Source organism: Eptatretus burgeri, chromosome 18 (genome assembly GCF_056783735.1).
Source record: "Eptatretus burgeri isolate ZD-2024b chromosome 18, Ebu_testis_v1, whole genome shotgun sequence".
In the NCBI taxonomy this organism is placed as follows: Eukaryota; Metazoa; Chordata; class Myxini; order Myxiniformes; family Myxinidae; genus Eptatretus; species Eptatretus burgeri.
In genome coordinates, this window is record NC_140978.1 from 39,994,867 (window position 1) to 40,018,278 (window position 23,412).

General features: G+C 46.7%; 1 protein-coding gene across 2 annotated transcripts; it reads right to left on the minus strand.

Annotated features, from left to right (window-relative positions):
* Positions 1-1,591: 1,591 nt before the first annotated feature.
* Positions 1,592-23,348, minus strand: GPN3 (GPN-loop GTPase 3). Of its 2 annotated transcripts, XM_085864269.1 has the most exons (9): positions 22,961-23,348; positions 21,566-21,674; positions 13,845-14,012; positions 13,018-13,142; positions 11,798-11,913; positions 11,611-11,707; positions 4,028-4,156; positions 3,047-3,095; positions 1,592-2,087 (listed from the first exon to the last, which is right to left on the minus strand). In XM_085864269.1, the coding sequence occupies exons 1-9, from the start codon at positions 23,006-23,008 to the stop codon at positions 1,924-1,926; spliced, it is 1,005 nt and encodes a 334-aa protein (XP_085720395.1). In that variant the 5' UTR covers positions 23,009-23,348; the 3' UTR covers positions 1,592-1,923. The 2 variants fall into 2 exon arrangements, with proteins under 2 accessions (XP_085720395.1, XP_085720397.1); XM_085864271.1 differs by lacking the exon at positions 3,047-3,095 and having other exon boundaries at positions 22,961-23,346.
* Positions 23,349-23,412: the final 64 nt, after the last annotated feature.

Genomic DNA, 23,412 nt, shown 5'->3' on the forward strand with positions numbered 1-23,412 from the left:
TTACTTATCTGATGGAAAGAAATTATAATTTTCCCATAGCTTTGGAGAAATTTGAAGCAACTTTGACCTAAATTTTTCTTTCCGAGGAAAGTTTCCGTATTTCATGATGGGACAGACAGACAGAATTAGCTGATTATAATGTTGCTGTTATGGCTCCGAGGGGTTAAAGAATGAATCTTCAGTATGCCACCAAAGGTGGGCAGCGGTTATATTTTCACCCCGTCTGTCTGTTTGTTTGTCTGTGAGCAGATCTCAAAAAGTTGTGGACAGATTTGGACAAAACTTGGTGGACGAGTTGAGAAGAACCAGGCGATTAGATCTTGGTTGAGGTAAGGAAACAGATCAGGCTCATCAGTGGGATACGAAACAAACTGTTCAGCCTGGTGGAGGTATGCGCTCTACCGAGTGCCGTTCTAGTTTCTTAAGTATGTTTCGTAAAGCGTATCATAATACATGTGGCCACATGTGCATTGCGTGTGCATTAGATTGATGGTCTTCCCTTCAATAGTGTTTCTTTTGGACCGGCTTGACTCCACAACACCAGTGGTATAGAACCATGGATCAATAGCAATCGGGGGAAAGAGATCCAGCGGACTTATCACGCTACTGCCAAGCTGTTACTGCCAAACTGTTACTTGGTTTACTGCCAAACCAACGCCCCTCAAGCCGACCGCCAATGGAAGCAGGTCGATATGCAAATATCGGTAATGGAGATGGGTGGAGTTACACACCAGGGAGAAGTGGGTTCATAAAAATCCCCGTAATTGCATACACTGCATCTTCATGGGTTTGTCTCAGTAGGTGCATCTTTGGCTCTGCCTGAGCCTCCGTCCTGGTAATCACCATCTTCCTGTAGTGGTGCTCACTCGTGCCTTGTGGCGCTTTTGGTGGCGGTGCGCGGGTATGCGATCCGGAGACTGGAGAAATATGCTGTGCGGTTGTTGCACCGAGTCGTGCTGTGCGAGGCGAGCCGGCGTGAATGAGGGAGGCAAGCGAAGGAAGCAGCAGTCCATCTCGGTTCAGCAGTACAGGGGTACATTCAAGTCAAACAACCGCCTCGAATGATCTTGATAATTTTTGATATCTATGGTTTTCATGGAGCGAATCGAGATGTTTTCTTGCATTATGACTACCACCAGTAACACGATACACATTTACATGGATAATTTGTGCCACCACTTCAGCCAAAGCAAATGGGACAACAAATGTTTGTTTTTTTTAAAACACCAGAAACATTCACAGGTATACCCTGAGTACAACCACCAAGTGATGCCGTCCAGTGGTTTCAAAATGCATACAGAAGAGGGTAAGAGAAGAGATGAGCTGGAGTAGGGGGGGAGAGAAGAGAAGAGGAGAGGAGGGAAAGGGAGAGATAGAAAGAGTGGATGCACCACTTCACTGTGGGTGGTGATTGGCTGAAGGGTGATCCATGTTGGCAAATTGAAATCCAGGTTCATTATGAACAGAAAAGAGTAAACAAATGCATATATATATATTGGAAACACTCTGCAATGAAGATAAAGCTGTGCACTCAAACTCAACCTCTCGGTTTTGTCCTTTGTTTAAACAGCGAAAGATGTGCAAGAACGCATTTTGAAGTAAAGTCAGTTTTTATTGAAATAAATTACATTTTAGAAGTTTTAACAAAATCTTTTGAAACCTCATTTTGGAATTATAAGCTTATTGAGAGATACTCAATGTAGATCCCTTTGTGATCACAAACGTGATGTGAGGAGATGCTTTGTTCCATCCCATTGAACCCTTAAAATTCTCAACTCCACTCCTTTCCCGAATTTCTTTCTCTTCTCACCTTCCTGCATGTCCAATCCTCTTCTTGCTTCATCCCACACCGGCCATTGCATCATTCTCATTTTATTCCATCTGAACATCACATTGTGCTCAAATACAGCCTCCTTTTCCCCATCAACTTTCAACTTCCTCAATCTTTTCTCTGCTATTTTCTTCCCGAACTCCCCACCTGACCTGACATGACACGACTTGACACGACTTGACTGTCTTCCTTCCTCCCACATTCAGTTTTCTTGCGAGGACAGAAACTCCTCCAGATTTGCTTCGTCGCTGATTTCCTGAGCAGAAAGACATCAAAATGCAAAATACCAATACTCAAGGAGAGGAAAAAGACATGAAGAAGAGGTGTCAATTAAATTACAAAAGAAGTGAATGTTGGTCTGTGTCAGACAGCGAATATGCAAATTAATTAGGGGACAGCGAAAAAGACAAGTTGCCAAATTAAATCACAAAAATTGCGCGCCACCTCGATGTCTCACAATCGCGCGCCACCTCGACGTCTCACAATCGCGCGCCACCTCGACGTCTCACAATCGCGCGCCACCTCGACGTCTCACAATCGCGCGCCACCTCGACGTCTCACAATCGCGCGCCACCTCGACGTCTCACAATCGCGCGCCACCTCGACGTCTCACAATCGCGCGCCACCTCGACGTCTCACAATCGCGCGCCACCTCGACGTCTCACAACCGCGCGCCACATCGACGTCTCACAATCGCGCGCCACATCGACGTCTCACAATCGCGCGCCACCTCGACGTCTCACAATCGTGCGCCACCTCGACGTCTCACAATCGCGCGCCACCTCGACGTCTCACAATCGCGCGCCACCTCGACGTCTCACAATCGCGCTCCACCTCGACGTCTCACAATCGCGCGCCACCTCGACGTCTCACAATCGCGCGCCACCTCGACGTCTCACAATCGCGCTCCACCTCGACGTCTCACAATCGCGCGCCACCTCGACGTCTCACAATCGCGTGCCATCCTGGACCCCTGGGAATATAAATTTCTATTACCCCCTAATGTACCTTCACATGCACACTCTGAATCCAACCAATCTTGCAGTTCAAGAGTGCATCGGAGTCAAACAAACACACAAATGGACACTTCACAAATTATCGTATGATTTTATCTCCATTTTCAAATGCAAGATATTCAGGTATAAAAGAACAGAAGAACAGGTTTTCACTGCAACACAGGAATAACAGGCCAAATCACATCACTGCAACTCTCACTTTTCATCTTCAGTTTGTTTCTTTGCACGAGTTTGTCTTTGGACCACATCTGTGCGCAAACACAAGGCATCTCAATAAAATGTACACAGACATGGACATTTCAGAACAATTAATTAATGGCAGAGAGAGGGGTGACGAAGAGTGTTCCTAATACCTAACGGATGGTGCTAGCATGTGAAGGAATGATTAACGTCATCGGTCAGGTGTTACCCAACAGGCAGTGCAGAACGACAAGATAGCGTAGTTTTCGATACAAAAGTCTGTGTACATTATATTGAGACACCCTGTATATGTCATTTTGTCGTTAGTGCTGTGTTATGGCAGAGCACACTGATGGCTGGCAGCACTGCCAATCCAACTAGAGAAAGCAGATGGTGAGCTGGATCAACACACACGAATGTAACCAATCAGAGTGTAACAGGGCTACGAGTGTCCGGTTTGAGTTGGATAATAATCACACCATATGACATATGAACAAATAAATGGCAGATCCAGAATTTGGTAGTTGTGAGTTGCCGATTATTCTTACCACCCTCAACTTTGGGAAGCTTTGTACATCATCAGCAAATGTAAATGTTGTTCAGATGCACGTTGTGCATGGTTTCTGTACCAGGACAAAAAACTGGATCAATTTCATGCCGACATGTCTGTGCCATGACAAAAATCTGCTTCTCGTGCCGGCATGCTGAATAATCACATCTGTTCAACACTTCCCACTGTGAGAGTCGTCTGTGCCAAAATGTACTTCTCATGAAAGCCTCGTGATACCAACAAACAGAATAGAAAACAAGCGAGCACTTTACTCATGCCCACGTTTCTTTTCACAGTACTCCCTTTCATCACCATCTCAATTGCATGCACCACCACAATCACCACACCCTTTAAAACAACGTTCTTCACAATGTCATTGAAATTACTGAAAACAAATAAAGACTACAAACAAGTGTCGTGTTGGAATTGAAGAGCGTGAGAGGAAAATACCTGCGGTTCCCTGAATTCTTCTTCATCTCCGATCTGGAGAGTTGAATCCACAAGCTGAACCACCTCCTGGATCGTATCGGGCTGTTCTCGATTTAGAGGAATGAACCGAACCAACCCGTAATCATCAACCTGCACAACACGAGCACAAACGCTATTCCCATCGGCGATTCCAAAATGCCAAGCAGCGAACGAGACGTGGGTCCGTTTCGTAAAGTGTGAAGGCGTTTTGAAACTAATGAATTGTACATTATTGTGAAATGGGACTCCTCCATTAGAGGCTGGTAGCTAAGGTCAGGTCAGGTATGGGAGCATGTGCCAGAACAGCGCGTCGCTGCGTCCACTTTCCGCCGGTATTCCAGGGACCTCCGTCTGGCCATCCACCAGGCAGATGGTCGGCCCACTGGCCTCCTCCACTCATGAGACTCCCTCGCTGAGAGAATCTGGTGAGCAGGATCAGCGTCAGGAAAACGAGCCACATGTCCATACAGCCGCAGCTGACGCTCACGGACTATGCAGGTAACAAATCTCATCCGAGTCTCTCTCAGCAACCGCTCGTTGGACACAAAATCCGACCAGCGATAGCCAAGGATTCTCCGAAGAGACCTGATACCAAAGGAATGAAGTCTCCGTCTCAGATCCTTGGTCAGAGTCCAAGTCTCGCATCCATAGAGCAAGACTGGAAGTACCAAGGACCTGAAGACTCGGACTTTCGTCCTCCCGCACAGGTACCGGCAGCGCCACACCCCATGATCCAGTGAATCCATGACTCCCCAGCCCCGACCCAGACGTCTATTGACCTCTTGCTCACAGCCAGCAGAGACATGAATATCACTGCCAAGGTAAGTGAATCTCTCCACGACCTCAACATCCTCACCACAAACAGACAGACAGGACAGCAGCATCCAAGATGTCACCGAAAGCCTGGATCTTAGTTTTGACCCAAGAAACCCGTAATCCCAACGGCTCCGACTCCTCTTTCAGCACCTCGAGGGCCCCCAAAAGGATATCGAAAGTCTCCGCAAAGATGACTGCATCATCTGCAAAATCAAGGTCCGAGATCTTGACATTCCCAAACGATGTCACGCAGCTTGATCTCTCCGACATCCTCCCTAAAATCCAGTCGATACAAGTGCTGAAAAGTGTGGGGGCCAGTACACACCCCTGACGAACTCCAGTAACAACTGGAAATAAGTCAGAGATGGTACCACCACACTTCACAGCACTCTCCGTACCAGAGTAGAGGTCAGACATCAGATCGATCAGTTTTGGTGGCACCCCACGAAGACCAACAATCCTCCAGAGGGCATCCCGATTCACTGAATCGAACGCTTTACAGAGATCAACATAGGCTGCAAGCAGCCCCTGCCGAAACTCTCGTCTGCGTTCAGTGAGGACACGAAGAGCAAGGATACGGTCAATCGTTGACCTCTTTGGTGTAAAGCCTAACTGCTCTGGACGCTGGTGCTCAAGCAGATGATGGCGAACCCTATCAAGAATTATCCGAGCAAAGACCTTGCCCGGCACTGAGAGCAGCGTCACCCCTCGGTAGTTGTTGCAGTCTTGGCGATCACCCTTCCCTTTCAAGAGAGGAACAACAAGGCCCCTCTTCCAGTCAGTTGGGATGATGCCTGTGTTCCAGGCAGAGCACAAAACTGCATGCAACGACATGAGTGCAGCATTTCCACCAGCCTTGAGAAGTTCAGCATGGATGCCACAGATCCCTGGAGCTTTGCCCCGTTTCAACTGGTTCACCGCAGCCCGTGTTTCCACAAGCGAAGGTGGACCACAGTTGATTCGAGGGTCAGCAACAGGGATTGTAACACCCTTGACGTCCAACTCGACAGCTGGGGGATCAGCCTGTTACAACCGCTCAAAGTAACCGGCCCAGCGGGCCTTCACTTCAGACTCCTCTGTCAAGAGCCCACTACTCTCTGCTCGAACTGCAGTTCTCCGAGGGATGGGCTTGGATGAACGCAATGCACGAATTCCCCTGTAAGCGGGACGAGAATCACCTGTCCACAGGTGATGCTCCACCCCCTCACAGATTCCTCGCACATGGGCCTCCTTGTCCACCCTCAGTGCACGTACAGTTTTACGCCTCAGCTCCCTGAACAGCTCAGCTCTGCCATTCAGCCTGGCCCTGCGACTCTGGTCAATGGTATCCAGTGTCTGTTGAGACAAAATTCTTCTTTGCCCTGTGGTGAGTTCCAAGACATCCACCGGCAACATCAAGGACGGTGGTCTTGAAGGCACTCCACAACTCTTCAGGACCCCCCAAAGCACCCAGACCCCCCCAAGTGTCCACTCAGCCTGTTCGCAAACTCCTCAGCTACTCTCTCATCCCTGAGCTTGGCAACATCCAGCCTAGGCTGGGATGGTACCATTCTCCAGGATTTAAGGTGCAGCTTTAGAGTTGCTACAACAAGCCTGTGGTCAGTATTGAGGAACTGAGCACTCCGGTAGACCCTGCAGTTCTGGATCATCCTCCAACGACCGTCAATGAGGACATGGTCAATCTCCTTTGCCACACCGCCAGCGTTGGAATACCGAGTCCAGCGATGAGCTTGTGGGCGCTGAAACCATGAACCAGCCACCCTTAGTCCATGACGTCTTGCAAAGTCAAGGAACTTGGTGCTATTCTGGTTCATAGTTCTTGACCCATGGGGACCAACACATGTCTCATAACCATCCCTATCAGTTCCAGTCGATGCATTGAAATCCCCCAAGACTAGAAGTGTATCTCGTCTGGGGCACTGATTAACCACAGACTCGAGCGTGGCATAGAATGCATCCTTCATGGTGAGATCACTCGCCTCAGTCAGAGCATAGACAGAGACCAGGGAAATGACACCAAAGGATTGACGAATCCTTAATCTCATAATACGCTCGTTGACCGGTGTTACCTCAATTATCAATGGGGTCAGCTTATTGGACACAGCTACAGCAACTCCTTGGGTAGCTAAGGTAAGGGCTTGGAAAGTCATGGTCAGAGTCACAAACTGGATGTAGAACTTGGCTTTGGGATAGGAAGCAAAGAGTGGTTTGGGGGTGGTTTTTGCACTGCAAAGTGCAAGTAATGCAGTAAATCAGGGATCAGTTCAAGGATGGCTACTGTTCATCATTTATATCAATCTTCTTCGTATGCAGCACAATGCTGCAGGGTGGCATCATTGGCTGAGGGTGTGGCTGTGCTGCTGATGCAGTGCCCTCTGCTGGCTAGGGCAAGAATTTGTAATTTGTTCAGGGTGCCGTGATAGCTCGCCTACTCTTTTCGAAGGATGTCGTGGGATCTTTAACATCCACCAAAAAATGCTGGCAGATGGGATGCTTGTTCAGCGTCAGTCTGAGGGATAGCACACACACATTGATGAATCACCCTGCCTGTGAAACACCGGGATGACGGTTTACAGCTGGGTTGGAATCCTCCTGCTCATTAAAATGAACGGGCATTTCCACGTCGAAACAGCGGAATATGCATCACTTTCTGCTCCCCTATCATGCTATCACTGACTTCACAGAAACCCGTAACAATTTTAAGAGAAAATAGTCGGAAATAACAGCAAACCCGCAGAACTTCCGCAGGAAAATCACTGCTTGAGAGAAAGGTTTTGAAAAAGTAATTCCAAAGGGTTCCTAAATTGGTGGCCTTATTATAGAAATTGTGAGTGGAGTCAGGTGAATTGTCCAATCAGTGGGTGGAACTTGCACGCATGCACACATGGACGGCTCCCTTCATAGCATAGAAAAAGTCCGGTCTCCTTTGACTGTTTCAACAGCCCATTGTGGTTGCAATCTGGAAGCTACATTGTCTTGGGTCACGTGACTCACAGTGAGCAAACAGTCTGCACCGGCTATTTATTCGCAGATATTTTCGTTTACAGATTCCCCCCCCCACTCCCCGATTGTTTTGTCATTTTTCCTGAGATATTGGCTTCCAGTTGCATCAGTTTGCAAAATTTCAGCTTTCTACACTGCACCCTAGAGGTACCAAACATTTATATCAGTGAGTGAGTGAGTGAGTGAGTGAGTGAGTGAGTCAGTGGTTCGATATATATATATATATATATATATTGGGTAGTCGATCCAGTGGAAAAAAAAAAAAAAAATTTTTGAAATTTGTTCTACCCTTATCAGTTTTTCCGTTGATATGTTTGTCTGTCTGTTGGGTAGTCGATAGAGTCGAAAAAAAAAATATTTTCTTGAGATTTGTTCTACCCTTATTATCAGTATTTAAAATGGCGATTTCAGTTAATACAATGGCGATTTCGATGAAACTTGGTTGGTAGGTTCATACCATGACCGAGCTGTGTGCAAATGAGAACCGTTGCTATAGAAACCACCGTTGCCGAGCAAAGGGACTTTGAAATTTTTGAAAAATCATAAAAAAATTATTTTTTTCGAAAATCAAAAATCGGGCCACGAGCGACTGTGGGCAGTACATTCAGCCATATTGTCAAAAATTTCCAGCCGGATCCTATGAAAACTGTCGGAGAAGATTTTTTTTTTTTGTATACCTTGTCGAGGCTCGTATGAGAGCAAACACACAACTCACAGCACGGAGGCATGAGACAAGAGGGGCGGGAGTGGAAGGGACAAAACAGTGGGGAGCAGACACATTAGGTGAACTGTGGAAGGGAGAGGGATGGGGATGGGACGGGGAACATGGCGAAGAGAAGATGGACATTTCAGGGACTTTCAGGAAGGAAAGCAGGAGAAATGAAGGAAGTGGGCTTGGGTGGATTATCGGGGGTAGAAAAGATCGAGGATTTGGATGGGGGAAGATAAGAGGTGGTGGTGAACAGCTGTTTTGAAAGCCTGGAGGGAAGAATGGGAAAGAATAGAGTGAGGAAGTTTATTCCAAAGGCGGGGAAAAAGAGGAATGAAAGAGTGAAGATGAGCAGTGATTCGTGATTTTGGTAGTTTTACCAGAAGGGGGTTGTTGGCGGACCTTGAGCGCCCTGTGGAAATATGGTGGGGACAAATCGCAGAGAGAGCAGGGGGGACAAGGCTGGAGAGGAGTCGGTAGAAGACAAAGACCACCGACCAACCTGCGGTGATTGAGTGAGAGGCCCAAAGACTCAGCTTCATTGCGGGAGATGCCGATGATCTTAAATGCCCTGGTTTCGACAGCGTGAAGCCGAGAAAGGTGGGAGGCAGGAGCACCAGCCCAGAGGGGAGAGCAGTACTCCATCAGGCTACGGACAAAAGCTTTGTAAGTGATCAGGAGCTCAAGAGGGCCGAGGAAGGACTTAGCACGACGGAGGATTCCCAGTCGGCGACTGGCTTTTGAGGCGAGGTTGGAAATGTGACTTTCCCAGGAAAGGTCATGGCAGATAGTGAGACCTAGAAGCTTGAAAGAAAAGACTTCTTCCAGAGGATTGTTGAGAAAGTGGATGGGGGGGTTTTGTAAACCGTCCTTTCGAAGAGACATAGTGAGAGTGTGAGATTTGTCTGGATTGAAAGACATGTTCCACGTGTTGGACCAGTTTGTGATTTTATCCAGATCTGCAGTGAGCGAAGAAGCTGCTGCTTGCCGGTCTGAGGGATGACAGATGGTACGGCAGAGGGTGGAGTCGTCGGCAAAGAGAAATAGAGGATTTTCCAGATAGTCCGAGAGATCATTGATGAAAACCAGAAAAAGAACAGGGCCCAGAACGCTACCTTGAGGAACTCCAGCCTGCACAGGAAGAGGGGATGAAAGAACTCCATTTCGGGCCACACGTTGACTGCGACAGGAGAGGAAGTCTGCGAGCCATGAGTGGAGATGGCCTTGAATACCATGGGAAGAGAGTTTGGTGAGTAGTGCAGGGTGCCAGACTGTGTCAAAAGCACGTGATATGTCCAGGGATACGGCTCAGATTTCCTGTCTGGCATTGAGGACCTCCATCCATTGATGGGAGAGCAGAAGCAGCATATCCAGGGTAGAGTGACCTGGTCTGAAACCAAATTGATGATTGGAAATCAAGATAGACTTTGAATGAACCCTGGTCGAAAACAAGAAAAAACGAAGTTCATTATATCTCAGAGACAATGAGTCAGATACACATGAAACTGGTATGAGTCAGATACACATGAAACCTAGTTATGTGTGACAAAGAACCGTCGCTATGGACCCCTCCGTTGCCGAGCGACGGCCGAAAAACCTCTAAATGTGGGGGTATTTTAACGAAAAAAACAATTTGCAGTGTTAATCCTTGAAGCTAGAATCATGAATTTTCTTGTGCTTAATTCCTCAGGTCATTCCCCATCGAACGGGCCCATCGCGTCAGGTTCTATTGGGTAGGCGACTACCCATGTCCGCCTACCGGCTTGTGTGTGTGTGTGTGTATATATATATATATATATATATATATATATATATATATATATATATATATATATATATATATATATATATATATATATATATATATATATCAATACTGAAACACCAATTTTGTGCTCCTCCTAGCGGTCGCATCACGTTTTTCTCGGAACTGTGACCTGGACTGAAAGAAACTTCGAACCTGTAAGAATGCATCGCACATAGTGGCAATAGTCAACTTTCAAATCTGAAGCAGAAAAAACACTTTTCGTTTTACATTTGTTTACATGGCGACGTGTGACGTCACCGCTGTGAGGCGTCAGGACGTCATGACATCATCGGTCATTCGGTAACGTCATTACGTCTGCCGTCAACAGACCGTTACAGCTGAGCGGTGTAATTCCACTCCTCAAAAATAGCGTTTGCAATGCAAAACCTTCTTCTGCACATGCTGACTACCTCAGAAAGTGAATTTGACACCAAAAAATGTAACAAGAAACATTGTATCTTCTATATATTATATTTATACTGAAGGATCAATTTTGTGCTCCTCCTAGCGGTCGCGTCACGTTTTTCTCGGTACTGTGACCTGGACTGAAAGAAACTTCGTACTTGTAAGAGTGCATCGCACATCGTGGTCAACCTTCAACTCTGAAGCAGAATAAACACTTTTCGTTGAGACGGGGGCGAGGAGTGAAGAGACGGGGGCGGGGGATGAAGAGACGGGGGTCAGGGCCGGGGTAAGCAAATTGAAGGCGGGGGGTGGGAAGTGGGGGGGAATGGGGCAGGGGCGGGGGATGAGTAGGCGGGGCAAGCACGCCCTGTCCAGTCCATGTCCCTCGAGTGTGGGTGAGCTGGTGAGGGTGGTTGAATGAACAGAATCCGTCTGTGACGGGGTTTTGGCAAGTGTATATATATATATATATATATATATATATATATATATATATATATATATATATATATATATATATATATATATATATATATATATATATATATATATATATATATATATATATATATATATATATATATATATTACACATACACACACAAACACACAGCAAACCCTCAAATATCATGGGTTCTAATATCGTGGGTTTTGCCGAATCGCGGGCAACCTATTGTGTTCCAATTTAGTTATTGTGGGATTTCATTTGAAACCCACGATATGCAAGGGTTTCACTGTATGTACTTCATTCTGCTCGTAAGTCTTTACGTTGAAGGTTTAGTTTTTCACGCGATCAATCCGTCATCGATTTTACCGCCCACACACCAGCTCATAAATGGCACGAGTGAGATCCTGAAACTTGCGACTCCTCCATGCTCCGGCTGAATCTTCCATCAAAGAATAAAGATCTGGGTCAAGAAACCTAGCAGGACAAGGCAAAGGGTCACTATCAATGTACAAGTGGTGGCAAAACTTAACAAATTAAGTTCACAACAACAAAAACATGACTCACCTCTCAACCTCCTTTTGTGCTGCAGGGCTCAGGAGGTCCATCTTGGTCATGACGTTCACTTGAGGTACTTCCAAAGAAACCATGGCAGAAAGTGCAGCCAATACTCCCGAGAGAAACTGTAGGAGGGATGATGCCGTTGCGTCAATTGTGGCAATCTGTCAAATAATTTGCAAACGACTGCGGAAATGGATTTTTCAATTCACCTGCCAGCCCAGCCAGCCCCAAATCACCTTTGTTACTCTCGCTCAATCAAAATAAGTCTGTTAACTGGGATCCTGCCGAACATACAAGTTTCCTGACGTCCACCTCTCGTTTTAACTGATGAAGCAGAAATAAGGACAACTCCCGTGAGAGCTGATGCCACAACCCTCACTTTGAATCAATTGAGAAACTTTAATTTAGAAGATCAGTTCATGATTACATCACACACAGGCCTGAACAATCAATGACAGTTTTTGGAGAAATTGCAAAGAACGGCCAACAATGGCACACCAAGTGCAGATTTATGAAATGTAAATATCTCCAAAGAAAAATGTTTTTTTTTTTTTTTGTCTTTGCAACCTCCGATTCATTCCGTCGTGGCAGGTCACATGCATCGTCCCTCAAAGCGGATGAATCAAATTGGGCACTCAATCATATCGAGGTAATAATTTAGATCTTTCAATGTTGGTCGATTTGCTGCGTCTTCGTAATTCAAATGTTGTCACGGTTTTGAAGAGAAAATGTCGACAGAACTTCAAAATTAACATGTTTCAAAATAGTTTGAGGATTACATTACGGAATGTCGTGAAACTATTTACGACTCAGACCCACTGCGACGGAACAGAAACTTTTGCGTGTTCGATCCTACTGAACCGAAGGTCAACTCGGAGCTCTGTTGAGTGGCTCTTGATGAGAGCTAATATCTGCACAGTCAGTCATTAAATAGTCGACAGATGGAATTTCACAATTGTTAGGCAACTACTTGGTTGGATGTCAAGGTTCTCGAACACTTGACGGCAAATTAATGGGAAATTCCATCAATCAGGCACACTGGAAATTCTTTCAAAGTGCCAAGTTCTTGGGTACACCACAAATGGCATATTTATGCTCCAGTTGTTTTCGGTCATGCTTCGCATCAATCGGGAGATCGGGGCTCGGAGAGCACCCAAATAAGGAGTGGTTGAGTCAGACACTTCACGATGGATAGGGAGTTGGGAGTGGGGGGAGGGATGAAGCACCTTGAAGGACTCGACCATAAACTGGGAGTCGAGCAGGAAGACCACACAAATACGAAAGTCCCAGTTCTGCAGCCAGCCAATCAGCTGACTCATTACAGGTAGATGTGTATACAACTCGATCTGACCTACGCGTGTGGGAAGAGGACAGAACCGGGAATTTTTGTTTGTTTTGAAAAGAGATTTACATGAGAATAATGAAAACAAAGTTCACAATGCATGTGGAAGATAAAAGATGAGATATAAAGTTGCTTAATTCATCATCCATCACACAAAATAAATAAGTTTTAAACTTTAGAGCCAAGTAGATAAATAAATAAATAAATAAATCAGGTAAGAAAATCAGAAAAAAAGTTTTGGCAAATTTTAAAATGGAGGTTCTCGAGAGATAGTTATATTTGAAAACATCTCAGTTTATACAGTGAAGGTTCATCGATATAATTATTGCATGCTTGTGCTGTTTTACGAATCCCGACGCGAGATCTTTTGTTTTCCCATGTTCTAATGTGCACCCCATTTTAGTGTCAGATTCAAAGAGGGGTGAAGATGCTTCAACGAGAACAGCATTCGGTAGAGCACATATACCTCCGTCAGGCCGAACAGATTACGTTTTGTATCCCGCTGATAGGCCGGAGCAAGATTCGAATCTTCAGCAAAATCTAATCAGTTCGTCATAGTCACACACCCAACCTGTCTACCAAGTTTCTTCCGAATCCATCCATAACTACTCAATGGATATGTAACATCAACCCATCCCGCAACAATCCACCCCCCCCCCCAATACCCTCCACCAGAGATGTATGATGCAGATGACCCCTATAGGTGCTTACCAGGACAGTCAAACAGAAGGTAGTCTTCCTGAGTTTCTCCAAGTGCTTCTTGGAGCCAACTTGGATTTCCAACTAAATGTTCCATGCAGAAAACAAGAGCACCATTTGGCCCAAGTGCCAATTCATCATCTTCCATCACATCTTCAACCTGAATCAACTCACGGACATCTGGGTAAAAGGAAGAAAAGCAAAAGAGACTACAACGGCACTCGGTGGAGCGTAATTTTGTCCACAACTTTTTGAGATATCATGCCATATATCGTTTTTGGCCATATCTCTCCAAACTTAAAATATATATATATAAATCTCATGTCCGGATCCAGATCTTCAACAAAATTGAATCAATTCTTCCTGGTCACATACCCAACCTGTGCACCCAGTTTTGTCCGAATCGGTTCATAACCTTTTGAGATATGCTCAGAGACAAAGAGAGACAGAGACACGAATGAAAACATAACTTCCACCTAGCTTTATTTATTATGAGCAAATACCACTGGGCGCTTCGCTGATGGTAATACAAAAGGAGGGAGGGAAAAAAAAGAGGGGGGAAGAGGGAGAGACGAGTGGGGGGAGAGAGCATGGGGAGAGTGAAGAGGTGGAGGGGAAATGTGAGAGGAGGGAGGGGGAGTGGGGAGGTGTGGGGGAAGGGAAGACAGTGTGAGGTGAGAGGAAGGGAAGGCAGACGTGCGGTGGAGGGTTAATTACGATTCATGGTTTCATCAAAATGATTCCGCCAAGAATAACAGTGAAGATGGAAACAAAATAATGTCTGAAATCCATTTTCTACTGGTCATTCGATAAACACGGCCTGGCGACAAACTCTGGTCCAAACATAAACACCGCCCGGACATGTCTGGAGACAAACACTGCTCGGACACATCCGGAGACAAACACCGTCCAGAGAGATAGTGAGACAGAGAAAGAGAAAGACAGAGACAGAGACAGAGACAGAGACAGAGACAGAGACAGAGACAGAGACAGAGACAGAGACAGAGACAGAGACAGAGACAGAGACAGAGACAGAGACAGAGACAGAGACAGAGACAGAGACAGAGACAGAGACAGAGACAGAGACAGAGACAGAGAAAGAGAGAAGATGGGGGTAGGGGAGTCAGCAGAAATAATATGTTATGCTTTATAAACAACGCACGCATGCACACACGTTTGGCCGACATGGGCAATTTTTCGGGAATCGGCAGGTTCGAGTCAGTCTGATTACCGACTGCAATACTTACTGTATACAACCCAGAAACCATGAGTAGCTTTCACCAAAAAACATTTCATTTATATCGAAGTTTCAGGAATATATTCACAAACATTAATCTTTTATAAACAGTTGCGTGACGGGTGGAAAAAAAAAATTGGCTCGGTAATTAAGAGAACACATTAATATGGCAAACGGCTCGGAAATCGGGTGTTATTTCGCAACCACTCGCTCAGGGTGACGGAGCACGAAACACTCGCTCAGGGTGACGCGGCGTGGCAAAAGCGTCCAGAGAGTGAACGATTCGCTCAGAACGATGTTGCACAATCGACAATGGGTGCTCGGCAAGTGGCTTAAGCACTCATGTAAGCACTCCAATTAAATGGTTGATAAGGAACGGTTGGCCAGGCTGTCGCTGCTTCCAATAAAGGATCTTTTTAACTTTAAAGACCGCCTTCGCCACACACGCAGCAGTTAATGAAATAAAATGAATTCATTCACATAATGACTTCATCTACCAAAGAGTTGCAGCTGAATGCAGAACAACCCTGGAGACATCGCAAAGTTCAATCGCCCGTGAACTAAACCTTGCAGAAAATCCACCATTTTGCCTGCTCGTCTGTGCCCACGTCATGTGGTACATTATTCGCGGTCTGCACAAACGTGATAACTTTTTTTTTTTAAACGTCCGTTTTTCACCAGATTTGCTTTGATCCCCTGCAGAGCACATTGTGAAACATCCGAAAATATTGACACAGTATTTGGCAGACGCTATGGATAGGCAGTCCCTCTGGGGGACAGGGTGTAAAGTCTAGCAGTGAATGCATTAAATCATACTGCTCAATGAAGCTGGTTAATTTGTTCATTCAATATAATTCTCCAAACAGTTGAAAAAGACAAGTTAAATGCTTTGGAAATTACACAGGTTCTCAGGTATGTATGGAGAAGCAGGGAACATGGCCTTGCTTGCTGAAAGTAAATAGTTATATCAGCTTCATTATAAGACATTCTTTCTTTAAACTATCAGATTTCGACACTCGTTTGGTACGGACGACATCCGATCCTCAAAACCGAAATAATATTTCGATGATGTACTTTAATTAGTCCGTGAGAGGAGATCGTGGAAAATCATCTCATAAAATGCATGAAATCGCTCCAAGCTCCTAATTTGAAAATTTATAGTCCTTACAAAAGCGATGCATACAGCGATTTGATACGAGTGAGGAAAGTGAAAAATAAACTGTCATTAAGAAATCGGTGTGGCCTAATTCAAGTCAGGGCATGGTTGAGCAGGCCAAAAACCATGGCGGCTTCAGACCCGAGCAAGGTTACCCAGGAAACACCTTAAGACACCAGACAGCGAGGTGGCTGAGGATCGCCTGACAAAGGATATAATTAAATAAAGCCATCAATTATCTTCAAAAGGGGGTGTTGCAATTCACTCAAACACCCAATTTTAACTCTTGCACTGCCTTGGAGATTTCTTAGAATGCATGCAAAGTTTCAGGCTGTTAGGTTTTATGGTTTTGGAGTTATAGACGTCATAGAGGACACACGCACACACCCTTTTATTACTTTAGATTTAGGGGATTGCTCAAATCATTACCCTCGCCGAAGGAGAAGGTATTGTGTTTGGGTCCGTTTGTCTGTCTTTCTGCTTGTTTGTCCGCACAGAGCTTTAACGTTTTTCTCTGCAACCGCTTGTCAGATTGAGATGGAATTTTTACCATGGGAGCAACTTCTCATATATAAATGTTTTGTTGATAATTATGATGTCATAGGTCACTTGGTGTGGCAGCCACATTGGAAAAACAGAAATATACCCATCAGAGATGGGGAATCCCCCGCCATGGAAACATTTTTTTCAAGATGGCCGCCTCAGTCGGCCATCTTGGATCCGGCCACGCCCAAAATCAATGGCGTTCTTCCTTTTCAGGTGGTACATGCATGACCCAAATTTCAAATCGATATGGCGAACAGTTTATGAGTTATCGCACTCACAGCTATAAATGTTGATGCCCAGCTGGACGGACGGACGGACAGACGACCCGGGTGACAACAATATCCCCCTTCCGCCACGTGGCGGGGGATAAAAAAAAACTTTGGACTTCTATCTCTGAATAAACACAAAGGCAAAAAAATGAAACTTGGCACATAGCAAGTACTCCTCATGGGGAATAAGTGTGATTTTTTTTTAATGACATCAGAGATGCCTTCATTATGACGTCATAATTGGAGATGTAGAACGCTACATCTGATCAGTATGAACATTTTTGAGGGTCATCGCGGGATAAAATGGTCTACAAAAAAAAAAATTGATGACGTCCTCAGTCATGCGATTCGGCAGCCATACTGGTTTTTTTTTAATGTTAAAAAAAACAAAACTTCAAAGATCTCTGAAGTGGCTGAACAGATCAAGGTGATACTTTACACGTACGACCGCCTATCCATGAGGAACGAAAGGTTCACACATACGACATCAAAGGTCACATGGTTTGGCAGCCATATTGGATTTACCTGAAAACCTATCAATATCTTCTCCAGAACAGCTGGACAGATTCACATCTTTCACAGGGAAACTTCACACAAATATTCCCCAAGCCTTGGGTTTACAAGTTTGTTCAGGAATGATTGATACGTCACATGGTTCGACAGCCATATTGGATTGAAGAAAAATATTAAACGTTTTATCTGGAACCGCTGCATCAATCGACATGAAACTTCACAGTTATGATCTAGTAGTGATGAGGAATAAATGTTTTAAATTTCAACTTGATCGGATGCATGGTCTGGCAGCAAGATTTTTTTTTTAATCTGTTTATTTCATGTTGTTGTTGCTGAATAAAGCTCACTGGGCTGTGCCTGGATGGCTTTAAGGGTGAAGTCGCCGCAGCTGAAATGCAAATCCTCTGCAGGTTCCGACTGATGACTTCATCTTTTCTTTTTGCTTGTTTGGGTTCCTTCTGATTACTCCAATGCAGGACTGTATACCGATTTGGTGTTCCATTTGATTACCTTCGCCATCGAAGATGAAGGTGGTCATGTTTTCACCCTTTCCTGTCTGTCTGTTTGTTTGTGTGCAGGATATCTCAAAAAGTTGTGGACGGATCAGGATAAAATTTTGTGGACAGGTTGGGTGTGTGACACGGACGAACTGATTAGATTTTGGTGAAGATTCGGATCCGGATCTGGATACGAGAATTATTTAATTTTTATAAGTGATTCTTCACCATTAAGAGATCGGGTCAAAAACGACATGGTACTGTCTAGCATGATATTTCAAAATGTATTGGGCCCGATATGTTCTCATGGATCAGGCCTTGTGGGGCAGAGGTGTGCGATCTACCGAGTGCCCTTCCAGTGGATTACATAACACACCAGTACACAAACACCACACAAAACAAGTCCTGGCGAGGGTCTGCAATCCGATTGCTTTTTCTTGTTATTTTTTGATATGGGCATGTTCATTACATGCATGTGGGGTATTATTTATTACTGTACATTTACTCCGCGCTCATAGACAAAGCAGGTGAAAACAATTGGTTCACTCGGTCCGTGTATCTGTCAATCTCTCGATGATCGAGGAATTTATTAATTTCTTCAATTGAATTTCATATTTTGAACACTGCACGACATGAATCAACTCGTTTGCCCGACCAAAAAGCTTCAGTTTAGCAGTACTTATAATTGTGTATCGTATCGGAATTAGAAATTGTATATCGTATTGTGTCGTAAAAAATAAATCGTATATTGCATTGCATTTAAAAGGCTGAATGCCTAAATTCGGTGTTTGCATCAAAATCTTGTGTCCCAAACCCATCATTTTCTGTACCCACCTTACCCAGTCGCACCCAACTGTCCCGAGACTCTGTGTCCTTTTCTCCTGACAAGGTGGAGAGCTTGCTGTCAAGCCTCGACTCAAGATTCTGCAACCGGTCCAGACGGCATCAGCCCACGTGCCCTAAAAACCTGCTCCTCTGCTATTGCTCACCCTCTCTCTGTTCTATTCACCCTCTCATTTGCTCAAGGTAATCTGGCATCTGCTTGGAAATCAGCAAACATCACTGCCCTGCATAAAAAGGTGCAAAAACAGATCCATGCAACTACAGACCAACCAGCCTTCTTCTCCCAATCATCAGCAAGGTTATGGAATCCATGATCACTTCAGACATTAAATCCTTCCTCTTCTCCAATGGCTTGATTTCCGATCATCAATTTGGTTTCAGACCAGGTCACTGAACCCTGGATATGCTGCTTCTGCTCTCCCAACAATGGATGGAGGTCCTCAATGCTAGACATGTGATCAGAGCCATATCCCTAGATATATCACGTGCTTTTGACACGGTCTGGTACCCTGCCCTGCTCACCAAACTCTTCCTATGGTATCCAAGGCCATCTCCACTCATGGCTAGCAGACTTCCTCTCCTGTCACAATCAACATGTGGCCCTAAATGGAGTTCTCTCATCCCCTCTCCCTGTCCAGGCTGGAGTTCCTCAAGGCAGTGTTCTGGGCCCTGTTCTTTTTCTGGTTTTCATCAATGTTCTCTCCGACTCTCTGGAAAATCATCTTCATCTCTTTGCTGATGACTCCACCCTCTGCTGTACCATCTGTCATCCCCCAGACCGGCAAACAGCAACTTCTTCGCTCACTGCAGATCTGGATAAAATCACAAACTTGTCCAACACGTGGAACATGTCTTTCAATCGGACAAATCTCACACTCTCACTACGATTCTCCGAAAGGACCGTTTGGAACCCCCCCCCCCACCCCACTTTCTCAACAATCCTCTGGAAGAAGTCCTTTCTTTCAAGCTTCTGGGTCTCACTACATGCCATGATCGTTCCTGGGAAAGCCACATTTCCAACCTCGCCTCCGAAGCCAGTCGCCGACTGGGAATCCTCCGTCGTGCAAAGTCCTTCCTCGGCACACCTGAGCTCCTGACCACATATAACGTTTCGTCTGCAGCCTGATGGAGTACAGCTCTCCTCTCTGGGCTGGTGCTCCCGCCTCTCACCTTTCTGGCTTCACGCCGTAGAAACCAGGGCATTTCGGATCATTGTTATCTCCCGCGATGAAGCTGAGTCTTTAAGCCTCTCACCGCAGGCAGGTCGGTGGTCTTTCTGTTTTCTTCTGTCTCCTCTCCGGTCTCACCCCCCTGCTGTGTCTGTGATTTGTCCCCACCATATTTGCGCAGGGCGCTCAAGGTCCGTCAACAACTCCATTCTGGTAAAACTACCAATATCATGAATCACTGCTCACCTTCACCCTTTCATTCCTCTTTTTCCCCACCTTTGGAATAAACTCCCTCACTCTATTCAATCCCATTCTTCCCCCAGGCCTTGAAAACAGTTGTTAACCACCACCTCTAATTGTCCCCCATCCAAATCCTCGATCTTTTCTACCCCTGTTAATCCACCACAAACCCACCTCCTTCAAATTCCCTGCTTTCCTTCCTGAAAGTCAATGTAATATCGATCTTGTATACCCCGTGTTCCCCGTCCCATCCCTCTCCCTTCCACAGATCTCCTAATGTCTCTGTTCCCCACAGTTTTGTCCTTCCCACTCCTGCCCCTCTTGTCTCATGCCCCCCTTACTGTGCGTTGTGTGTTCGCTCTCATTCGAGCCTCGACTCTGTATACAAAAAAAAAAATCGTCTCGACCAATCAAATTTCTCGACTGCGGGCTTTCAGGGCGGAGTAACAGCGAGGTTCAGACCAAATGGCAGCAGCAGCTCACGACGCAACCACAAAGCTATCTTTTTTGTTGTTGTTGTATACCTTGTCGAGGCTCATATGAGAGCTAACACAACGCAGAGGAAGGGGGGAGGGGCATGAGACAAGAGGAGCAGGAGAGGGAAGGACAAAACTGTGGGGAACAGAGACATCAGGAGATCTGTGGAAGGGAGAGGGATGGGGCAGGGAACACGGGGTAAACAAGATGGACATTACAGGGACTTTCAGGAAGGAAAGCAGAAAACCTGAAGGAGGTGGGTTTGGGGTGGAACAATGTTTTTCTTTTCTTCTTCTTCCAAAACAACGTCTTTTTCATGGATGTTTCTCTCAAAGATAGTTTCAAAAAAATCATTTTCTCCAAGAGGAGTTGGCAGGTTTGTGATTGTGCAGATGCATGGCTAAACCTCGATGGTGACAAAAAAAACCGCATCTCAGTGCAGCATCAGCACCAAAACGCATCTCAGCGCAGCATCAGCACCTCTGGTCTGTTCCATTTGATCCATCGGCCTCGTATGGTTACTCTCACGCCTGTTATTCCAAGTTCATGAACAAAGCAAATACAGATTGTGCTCGGAAACGCAAACCAAGAGTTTAAAAGACCCATCCCATGTCCTTTTTTATCAAGACTGTACAGGATAAGGTGTTCTCTGAACTCTATGAACGTTCCCTCCACTCCACTGCACCCTCCCTCCCTCCCTCCCTCCCTCCACTCCCAATGGTCAAGCCTCACACAAAACTTTAAAATGATTAAAATAGCACCAAATCCAAGCGACATTTTCCTTACCAGCCAAAACAGGATACTCGAAACGCTCTGCAGCAGGGTCCAGGTTCACCACATGAACCACACGGCGCAATGTTGCCAAGTGTTCCACCATGGTCGTGCAATAGCTGCTCTGCAATTGAACCAGCACATACACATAGAAAGTCACATGTTAAATGTCTTTGGTATAAAGCAGGACATCTGAGAAGTGTGAAGTACACAGAGGGTGTTGCAGGCATGTAAATAGCATTTAATGCGTTCGGGGGAGTGAGGGAGGGGTGAGCTTGGGGGTGGGAGAGAGGGGAGGGGGTGAGCTTGGGGGTGGGAGAGAGGGGAGGGGTGAGCTTGGGGGTGGGAGTGAAAGGAGGAGTGAGCTTGGAGGTGGGAGAGAGGGGAGGGGTGAGCTTGGGGGTGGGAGAGAGGGAGGGGGTGAGCTTGGGGGTGGGAGAGAGGGGAGGGGTGAGCTTGGGGGTGGGAGAGAGGGAGGGGGTGAGCTTGGGGGTGGGAGTGAGGGGAGGGGTGAGCTTGGGGGTGGGAGAGAGGGAGGGGGTGAGCTTGGGGGTGGGAGAGAGGGAGGGGTGAGCTTGGGGGTGGGAGAGAGGGGAGGGGTGAGCTTGGGAGTGGGAGTGAAAGGAGGAGTGAGCTTGGAGGTGGGAGTGAGGGGAGGGGTGAGCTTGGGGGTGGGAGTGAGGGAGGGGTGAGCTTGGGGGTGGGAGAGAGGGGAGGGGTGAGCTTGGGGGTGGGAGAGAGGGGAGGGGTGAGCTTGGGAGTGGGAGTGAAAGGAGGAGTGAGCTTGGAGGTGGGAGTGAGGGGAGGGGTGAGCTTGGGGGTGGGAGTGAGGGAGGGGTGAGCTTGGGGGTGGGAGAGAGGGGAGGGGTGAGCTTGGGGGTGGGAGAGAGGGGAGGGGTGAGCTTGGGGGTGGGAGAGAGGGGAGGGGTGAGCTTGGAGGTGGGAGTGAGGGGAGGGTGAGCTTGGGGGTGGGAGAGAGGGAGGGGGTGAGCTTGGGGTGGGAGAGAGGAGAGGGGTGAGCTTGGGGGTGGGAGAGAGGGGAGGGGTGAGCTTGGGGGTGGGAGAGAGGGGAGGGGTGAGCTTGGGGGTGGGAGTGAAAGGAGGAGTGAGCTTGGAGGTGGGAGTGAGGGGAGGGGTGAGCTTGGGGGTGGGAGAGAGGGAGGGGGTGAGCTTGGGGGTGGGAGAGAGGGAGGGAGTGAGCTTGGGGGTGGGAGAGAGGGAGGGGTGAGCTTGGAGGTGGGAGTGAGGGGAGGGGTGAGGGGAGCGGGTGAGCTTGGGGGTGGGAGAGAGGGAGGGGGTAAGCTTGGGGGTGGGAGAGAGGGAGGGGTGAGGGGAGGGGTGAGGGGAGGGGTGAGGGGAGGGTGAGGGGAGGGTGAGGGGAGGGGTGCGAGGTTTCGTGTTCAGAACAACCTTCCCACTCCCCGCTGGTCCAATCACCAACTGTGCGTATCGAGGCATCGCAAGTCCACGAGGCCAAGACAAGTTCCTCGATGTCGATGTCCGCCACACAAGTATAATCAGCCCTGAAGCCCGGTACCGGTACAAAGTGACATCCCAGAGCGAGGTCGACGTCTCAGTTCAAATTTCACGGCAACAGTAGAGAACCTGTTTGTTGTGTCGTCACCACCTGGTTCAGACTCCGATCTTTATCGTGTCCACGCGCGTCTCTCTCTCTTCAGTGTCCATCTCATCACACACGATGTAAACGTCACGCAGCTCCACGGACACCGTCGTTTACATCGCCCCCGAAACGCTGAACAAATCCACACCGCGCGTGACGCTAGAAAACTTCCTGTGAATAAAATTTCACTTACTTTTTTATATCAACAAATGTTTCCATGACAAGTTTATTATATACGTCA

Excerpts from the sequence above, each read along its gene's own strand:
- GPN3 (XM_085864269.1), bottom strand. The coding sequence starts at position 23,008 with ATGCCTCGATACGCACAGTTGGTGATTGGACCAGCGGGGAGTGGGAAG. Across the intron at positions 14,013-21,565 it reads CGAGTATCCTGTTTTGGCTG|ATGTCCGTGAGTTGATTCAG; the intron begins GTAAGGAAAATG and ends CCTTTTACCCAG. Across the intron at positions 11,708-11,797 it reads GCACAAAAGGAGGTTGAGAG|GTTTCTTGACCCAGATCTTT; the intron begins GTGAGTCATGTT and ends TTGTCCTGCTAG.